The sequence below is a fragment of the Austrofundulus limnaeus genome, unplaced genomic scaffold (assembly GCF_001266775.1).
Source record: "Austrofundulus limnaeus strain Quisiro unplaced genomic scaffold, Austrofundulus_limnaeus-1.0 Scaffold716, whole genome shotgun sequence".
NCBI lineage: Eukaryota > Metazoa > Chordata > Actinopteri > Cyprinodontiformes > Rivulidae > Austrofundulus > Austrofundulus limnaeus.
Window position 1 is genome coordinate 45,859 of NW_013953118.1, and position 8,810 is coordinate 54,668.

Consider the following 8,810-nt stretch of genomic DNA (forward strand, 5'->3'; position numbering starts at 1 on the left):
CAATACAAATGTATAATATACAAAAATGCTGTGTGTCTCTTGGGGGCTCAGCCCCCCTTGTCCGTAAAACCTAGTGACAGCCCTGCTCATCTCCGACCTGAAGTTTGATGTATTTTTTTTTTTTATCACGGAGCCGCTGACTGCTGGCACGCACGCGCGCGCGCGGCCGCCTTCCCATTGGCTGCGCGCGGCGTCGCTCAGAGGAATGACGCCTTCGCCGCTGTGAGCAGCTGATGCTGAGGCTGGACGCTGCGCCCGCGGATTCGGGTCTGCTGCTCTCCGTCCGGATCCGGACCCAGTCGGACATTCTGGTGGTCGCATCACGAAGCGCGGGCCCGGGCTCTTTTCTGCCCGCCTGTCGCTCCACATGACGCCTCTTCATCCCCCCCTCTTCATCATCATCCTCACCCCCTCAGCTGCAGGTAGACCCCCGTTTTTTTTTTTTTCTGTTTTTGTCGGAGGCGCGCGGGTGACAGCAGCTTCATGTTGTCTGTGAAGGTCGTTGTGCAACAGAATGGTGCACGCGGGGTGGTGTGTGTGCACGGCTCGCTGTGTAGGCTGAGAGGCGCGTGGACAGCGATGGAATGGCGCTGCGCTCCGCGACGCAGCGACGGGAGACACGCAGTTCGGTGCAGAGAGAGCAGCATCAGCTACACACACCGCCCCTCCCCTCGCTGTCTCGCGCGTGCACACGCTCCTTCTCATGCACGCGGGATGCGCGCACCAGCCTATCAGTTTTACAGACGTTTTTTTTTTTTTACCGCCACCGAAGGCGAAGCGTCAACGGTTTTGTCCATTCGTTTGTCTGTTAGCAAAATGATTCACAGAAGTAATTCTAATAAAACTTTCAGGAAATAATCACTGGACTTTCCTCCACAACTGATTAATGTTTGGAGTCCATCTGATTCAAGATGGCCGCCACAGCTAATCCACTTTAAGAAACAGAAAATTAACCGAAACTCAATCAGTTTTACTGATACGGAGCTAAAACTTGGTGTGGTAATAGCTGAGAGTTAACACTAACAGAATGGGCTAAATCCGTGTTAAATCCCTGTATATCTGTTAGCAAAATATCTCATGACCCACTTGGCTAATTTTAATTAAAACCTTCAAGGTTTAATCACCAGATGCAAGTTAAGCAGATTAAAGTTTGGAGTCAATCTAAGATGGCCACCAAGGATAACTACCCTGAGCAAACACAAAAAATGCTCAACCATGAGTCAGGACCCTCAGGTTGTGACCTGAGCTTGGAGACAGATTTTGAGCCGATGAACACTGTCGCCAAAAGTTGTTGTCAGCCATCCTAAAAGTTACTAAATAATGTCATCGTCCAATTTGCATATTTGGATTTTTGCCAACAGTTGTGATCAGGGCTGTATTGTATTTAATGAAGGAGAAAAATGTGTGTAAAATCACTGGTGGGGGGTCTGGGGGTCCACCCCCAGAACATTTTGAATGAATTAGATGCCATTTCCTGCATTCTGGTGTCTTTTAACAGGCTGTTAAACAGCCTTTTACACAAGTAAACACTTGGTGAGTATCTTGTAGGTCAAGTGGAAGGAGTTCTCAAACATTTTGGGTCTGAGGAAACCTTACAAGAGTGAAAAATTCCAGGGACCCCCTCATAAAAGCCACGCTGCTCTAAAAATATTATTTCAATCCCTGAACTCCATGGGAATAAAAGAAAAGTGTCGTTTGCAGCTGGAGTGGCTGTGTGAGGCTTCAGGACTGGTAGAAGCAGTTGTGAGTGTTTATTAATTTATTTCTTAAAGCCAACAAAAACCATTAAAACATCAAAGGAACTCAATTATTGAATAATAAAGTTGCAAAAAGAAGAAGAAAAACATTATATATCTGTCCCTGTTAAAAAACAACTTCCTCCAAACTCTAACTCAAATTAGATCAAAACTATTCTCTATTACAATCAGTGTTGGGCATGTCAGGCACAATGTGTTAGCATGTAGCATCTTTAGCAGCTAAACTTCAAACTAAGAGCATCAAAATAAATGAAATAACACATAACAACATTTATATAACAAATACATAATATTACTACACATTAAATATGGTAGAGAAAGTATTCAGTGTGCATTGCCAATGCGATGCACACTATTGTGATTCGTTACCCATCCAAGTCATCTCAACTTTGCCATGCTTCTCCTCCTGCATACTTTGTCCTAGAGCTGCCGTTGTAATTTATATCTGTAAAGATCCTGTGCCAAATGATGGCTATGCCTTTTGGTGCCTGTAAAACTTATAGTTTTTGAAATATTAATGTTTAATAAATTATAATGGCAGTCAATGGGGCCTTGTAATGGTCCAATACTGCCCCATGCTGTACTCAACTTGGTACTGCACCATAGTTTAATATTTCAACTCAGTAGTTCAGTGTTTACAATACTAATATGATTGTATTTTGATGTTTTACTATAATATTGTCTTAATACTGCTCTATTGCTGTAATATATTGCAGTTTAGTGTCAACAATTGCATTGGCAATACGGCCTCTTTCAGCACACATACAAACCAACCACTGGGAGTACCTACTGGAGCAGCTCCTATAGCCTCATGGTGAACACTGTGGGCTTTCATGCTGGACATCAGGGTTCAATCCCAGCCATGAACAAACTATTTCATTAAACCTAAATATTTTCACATTGTCATATTGTCACACAATCACACTAATTACAAACACCTGCTAACTTGACAGGCACAAGCTGGTATAGATAATACATTTGAACTTGGTCACATTTCCTTCTGCAAGTGAACTGCTTCAGGCAAAGACATACTACATGGCAATGCACACTTGTTTTTACATCATAAAAACCCATGTCTAGTTGCTTTTTGTTGTTTGACTAACTTCATACAATATTTATAAAAATAAAAACCTGTTTAGATTAGATTAGATTAGATTAGATTAGATTAGATTAGATTAGATTAGATTAGATTAGATTAGATTAGATTAGATTAGATTAGATTAGATTAGATTAGATAGACTTTTATTGTCATCGTACAGAGCACAATGAAATTACAGTTCAGAACACTCATTCAGAAGAAGACAGAACATAACAAACATAGGAGAACAGGTGCTCTGGGTCATACAGCCTCAGACCTGCACAGAGCAAGGATCATCTTCATGAAGACATCATGAGGAGGCACAACCCTTAAAATAAAAACTAAAAACCACACAAGGGAAGATGAGGAAAAAAAAAACATCATATTCTATCAACAATGTGACACACTATGGTGTTTATAAAAAATAACCTCTGCATAGAGCAGATTTATTAGCCAGAGGAGTAAGTGAGTTTAGGGGTGTATCTGAAGCCATGAGTGTTGTATGCTTGTGTGAATATCTGAAGAATGAGCCCGAAGAATCTAGTCCACAAAACCAGCACAGCCATAGTTCAGAACATGGATGTTAAGTGTTCATTCTGTGCAGCCCTCAGCCTGCTCAGGAACCAGATAACACACGGGTGTGAGAGTGGGGAAGGTGTGAGGTAGACCCTCAGTCGACGTCAGCATCCAGGAAGAATTTAGTCCAACAACTGAAGGCCATGTAGGAGAGCCAGAGTCTGTAATCAGTTGTTTTGGGAACAGAAGAGACAGGCAGACAACAACAATTTTCCATCAGCCTTCATGTCCGCTGGTACAACTCAATATGGCGAATCCAATCAGACAAATAATGTGGACAAATTCCACCGAGCCATGCTGTCAGCTTTCTCCAAGATCAGTTCCATCTGGCCAGCAAAGTCCAGGAACCACAGCCGGCTTGCGACCCTCAGCAGAACCGCTTGCAGAACGAGTCCAGCTCACTCAAGGCAAAAGTCTGAGTGCTGATAGAACGGCAATCCTTCATAATGGTCAGGCAGCCAGGAAATGGTCCGAATAGCCACCAACACTGTTTTGTAGAAGACCAGGAGACTACCAAGCCAATCTGTAGAATCCAGTGATCGTCCGTCCATCCGTTTTCTGCAGCTTATCCGGGGTCAGGTCTCGGGGGCAGCAGCCTCAGCAGAGACCCAGACTCTCCTCTCTCCAGCCACTTGGACCAGCTCCTCTGGGGGAATCCCAAGGTGTTCCCAGTCCAGCTGAGAAACATAGTCCCTCCAGTGTGTCCTGGGTCTTCCTCCAGGTCTCCTCCCAGTGGGACATGTCCAGAACACCTCACCAGGGAGGAGTCCAGGAGGCATCCTAACCAGATGAACCACCTCAACTGGCTCCTCTGGACGTGGAGGAGCAGCGGCTCTACTCTGAGTCCCTCCTGGATGACTGAGCTTCTCAGCCTATCTCTAAGGGAGAGCCCAGACACCCTGCAGAGGAAACTCATTTCAGCTGCTTGKATCTGTVATCTCCTTCTTTCAGTCACTACCCAAAGCTCSTGACCATAGATGAGGGTAGGAACGTAGACCSACTGGTAAACTGAGAGCTTYRCCTTCTGGCTCAGCTCTCTCTTCACCACGACAGACCAGTACAACACCCACATCACTGCAGACACAGCACCAATCCACCTGTTGATTTCCTGCTCCATTCTTCCCCCATTCATGAACAAGACCCTGAGATACTTAAACTCCTCCACTTGGGGCAGGACCTCCTCCCTGAGGAACAATCCAGTGATGGAATCCAAATATATATCCAGAACAGAGCAGAACAGAGGTCTCACCTTTAACATGTCCTCCCATGGAAGAAAAAACTTCCAAGTTCCAAAAAATTTATTAAAAGACCAGCTAACCAAATCCATAAAAATAAAATTATCCATAATTTCTGGTTTCGGATGAAAACGTAGAGAAGGCTCCAAGCAGCAAAGCARGGAAGATAAGGAAGGGCAGGAGAGAAGGTAAAAGCGTCTTGCTCCTCCGAGAGCAAAAAAATTAAAAATAAAATAAAAAATGCTTTGAAATCACAGGTTAGAAGAACGTATAACTCTGGTTTTGACTGGCTGATTTGCTACGCATGATCCCGACTACCTTCACATTAAACCAATAGAAAACTAATAACAGTTTTGTGTCAGTCTTAGCGGTTAGCGTTAGCGTCCACTAATTTTTTTTTATCTGTTAAGTGATCTAGCATTAGCCGAGCTAAGGTTCATGTTTAGCAGTTTAGCAGGTAGTGCGGCTAACATTTTGGTTAGCTGTGCCCACCACTGAATATTGAGCTCAAAGTTGGGTGGTAGTTGTTGAGAGTCGTTCTCAACAAATAGATACACGAGAAGCACCTAGCCATCGTTTATCAACATGATCTTAAAKCAAGATCTTAAATTCTGGCGTTAAAACGGCGGCGAGTCATTTGCATTTTTTCAAGGACTGTTTGATCTTTATGTTTTCAGTTCCCTGCTCCGACTCTGGATTTTACCGATTSTCAGAGTTTACTCTTTATTTACGTTTGGACACCAGATGCTCAGTGATGGTGGTAACATTAATGCAGCTCATGTTGCTCAGTTTTAAACTGTTTTTTTCATCACGTCAACATGAAGCCGTCCTCCTCCTGCAGCAACAGATCTTTAACTGCGCAGCCATGCGTGGCCTCTACATCCACCTTTTTCTTCCCGTTGGAAGGATGTGTGGAGTGAACGCTGCATAGGAAAACGCCCACACCAGCACATGAGCCAAATCCACATTAAAGTGTTTTTTTTCTTCTTCTTTTTTGCTCTGCTGAATAAATCAGGGTTTTACAAATGGAGTTGGACTGACACAGAGAGGAGCTCTGGTGGCTCCGCTCCAGCAGTGTTTGCATGACAATAGAAGCATTATTAGATTTTTAATTTATGACGGGAGAAGAAATGAACCTGGAYATATTTTTTTCCTTTTAATCCAGGTGAAGTATTCATTATGATGTATGTAAATGTGAAATTATGTTAAAAATAAATTAGAAAATAATTAGTTATTACTCAGCATCAAAAGAATGGTAATAATGTAGCTAATTGTCTGTTTGTTTGTCTGTTAGCAGAATTTCACATTTCTAGAAGTRCATTCTCTTTTATTTTCAGAAAGCTTCATTAAAATCTGTTTCCTAGTTTATGAAATATTTTTGCTAACAGACAAAAAAGAAACATGCACACATCAGTTACCAATTTATGGATTGTTTGGGCTAACGAGCAGCACAGTAATAAAGGTTTTTGTTTTAATTTATTTTATTTTAAACATGGTAGGAACAAAAAAGTAAAACAAACAAAATAATAATAAAAATGAGTAATTGTAAATAATAACTTCAAAACAACTCAGTGTTATGCCAACTCTAACTCTTCCCTCCTTCCTGAGCTTGACTTATTTGTTAAAGCTCACCATTAAAAAACAAAAAAACACAAGCAAACCGTTAAAAACCTACAAGCTAAAGTTAGCAAACTGTCAGGCTAATCCTAGCAACCCCATAAGCTAACGCTCGGAACCCTACAACGTTTAAACTAGCAAACCTTCATGCTATTCCTAGCAAACCAACAAGGTAACCCTTTCAAACATTTACGCTAGCCTCAGCAACCCTACAAGTTTATGGTAGCGAAATGACAAGCTAATGCTAGCATATCAACAAACTAATGATTGAAAACCAACAAGTTAATACTAGCAGGTCCATGACCAAATGCTAACAAAGTGACAAGCTAATGCTAGCAAACCAACAAGCTAAACTTAGCAAACAGACAAGCTAATTAGCATATTAAGCTAATGCTAGCAAACCAACAAGGTAATCCTAGCAAAATGACGAACTAATGCTAGCAAACCAACAAGCTAATGCTAATAAACTGACATGCTTATAATAATAATAATAATAATAATAATACATTTTATTTCAAAGGCACCTTTCTGGCACTCAAGGACACCGTACAAAGAGTAAAATGTAACAGAAACAAATAAAATGTAACAATAAAAAATAGATAAAAATAAATAAAAAACAATGTATCTATATAAAATCTATGCTTATGCTTAATTTATGCTGCCTTGGTTAAATTTTTAGGGCTATAAATCTATAAATCTAATCTTCCAACTCATCCAGCATCAAATCCCACATCTGTGGTTCATCAGAAATACTCATTCTTTGTTCCAGATTCATTGCAAACACGCTGGATTCTACTGGAGCCAAAAATAATGATCCTAACCTCCTTTCACAATCTAATAAAGTAATGTGCTGTCAGTGTTTTCTCAGGTTTCTTTAATGTCGCTTTGTGAAAATCAATCTTGCCGTTTTTGGAAAGAAACGAGGCTATTTTCTTCTTGGATGCCATCCTTGGACATTTACATAATTTACTGTCTTTCACACCCTCTGTGTTGTGACAGAAACTCTAAATTATCCTGAAAACTCTTCAGGCCAGCCTTGAAGGTTTTGTCTGTTTGATTTTAACACCGTGTTGGTGTTAGCTTTGCTGCTGCTTGTCCACATTAAGCCATTTTTAGATGATCGATGATCTCTGCTTCAGTTAACATGAGGCAGATGGAGCAAACACTTTCTGTTGAGTCATGCTGAAAATAAGCTCACAAATGTCAAACTCAACACTAACTTCTGTCTCAACAATTTATCTGCAGTGGTGGGAACCGTTCTGCTAACGGAACTAGCTTCTCATTTAGCGGATTAGCTGTTTTGCTAACTTTGGAAACCCTTAGTTGACTGGTTAGCTTCCACTAAATTAGGTTCTGCTAATTTTAAGTCCACTATAAGATTTTGCTTTTTTTTAACCGAAAATGTGTAAATTCTTCAGTCAGCGTGTAAAACTCTGCTGTATTTGTTTTTCCTTCCAGRTGTGTCCAGGTGCAGCTCTGGATAAAAGCACAGTTATGGAATGAAGACACGATTAAATCCTAAATTCTCCCAGAGCCACRAAGTAAGAGACGTTTAAAGAAACCTTAAATATCTGAAGACAACGGGAGAAGAAGAGTGAYGATGGCGTGGAGTCGGGAGGCGGCCATGTTCCAACAGGAGTCTGAGGTTTGCTCCGTCAGCCGCCCAGCCAATCAGGAGTCTGCAGTCCCGTCCCTCAGCTGCTCGTCCAATCAGGAGGCTTCTCGTTAAAACAGAGGAGCTGGTTTCACCTGGAGGAGGAGACCCCGCCCCTCGGTGATGTGATGAATAAGTTTGAAGTCCTTGGCATTGTGGGAGAAGGTGAGTCGCTGAGTTTTAATTATTATTAWTAATTAATTTACTGGTTTCTGATTGGCTCAGTCAGAAGGAGGAGTTGGAGAGTTTTCAGGGTCTCTGTTAGTCCGGCTCTCTGGGAGGTGTTTCGTCACATATTGATGTAAATTCAACCCAGTTGAACCATATCTGGTTTTTGGTGTTTTTTGATGTTGATTGTATAAAATCAACATTAAAGTGCCTGTGACAGGCAAATTCTTCAAATACAAAAAGAAAACATCTTTCTATTTTAGAAACTTGCCATAATACACATGAGTAAAATTAAAACAGGAAGTGACATCAAAGGGGAACTCTTCAAGAAAAGGAACTCTCTGKTCTTTGTTTATTAAAACAATATTTGAACTCTTATTCATCTCTATGATAGTGACTAAATAATCTAAAGAAACATCAGATTATTCTCTACAATCTGTGCTGTTAGTTACTGTAGCAACACTCTGCTCACATGCAGACATTCCCCTTTGACATCACTTCCTGTTACTTTACATGTGAGTATCTCAAGAACGGTTCATCTCAGCGGTGTGAAATTTGTTTTGCAAAACCTTGTTAGTGTTATTTTTCCAAAAATGCATTCGTATCTAATACAAACATTTGATGTCACAGGCCCTTTAAAACCACGCATTTATGTGGATGTCGCTGCTTAATCCATTTGTTGTTTATTCTGTTTCAAAATAAAATCACAAAAAATGTTATTTTTC

The 8,810-nt window shown here is 41.0% G+C and overlaps 2 protein-coding genes across 3 annotated transcripts in view; one reads left to right on the plus strand and one right to left on the minus strand.

Annotated features, from left to right (window-relative positions):
- Positions 1-8,810, minus strand: part of LOC106532085 (polycomb protein SCMH1) — a gene marked incomplete at its 5' end in the record, with an annotated part of 41,137 nt that overhangs the window by 31,477 nt on the left and 850 nt on the right.
- Positions 85-8,810, plus strand: part of LOC106532084 (cyclin-dependent kinase-like 5) — a gene marked incomplete in the record, with an annotated part of 40,161 nt that continues 31,435 nt past the window's right edge. For both annotated transcript variants that reach the window (XM_014028076.1, XM_014028077.1), the window contains 2 exon segments: positions 85-422; positions 7,722-8,082. In XM_014028076.1, the coding sequence (XP_013883530.1) occupies positions 8,046-8,082 (37 nt within the window).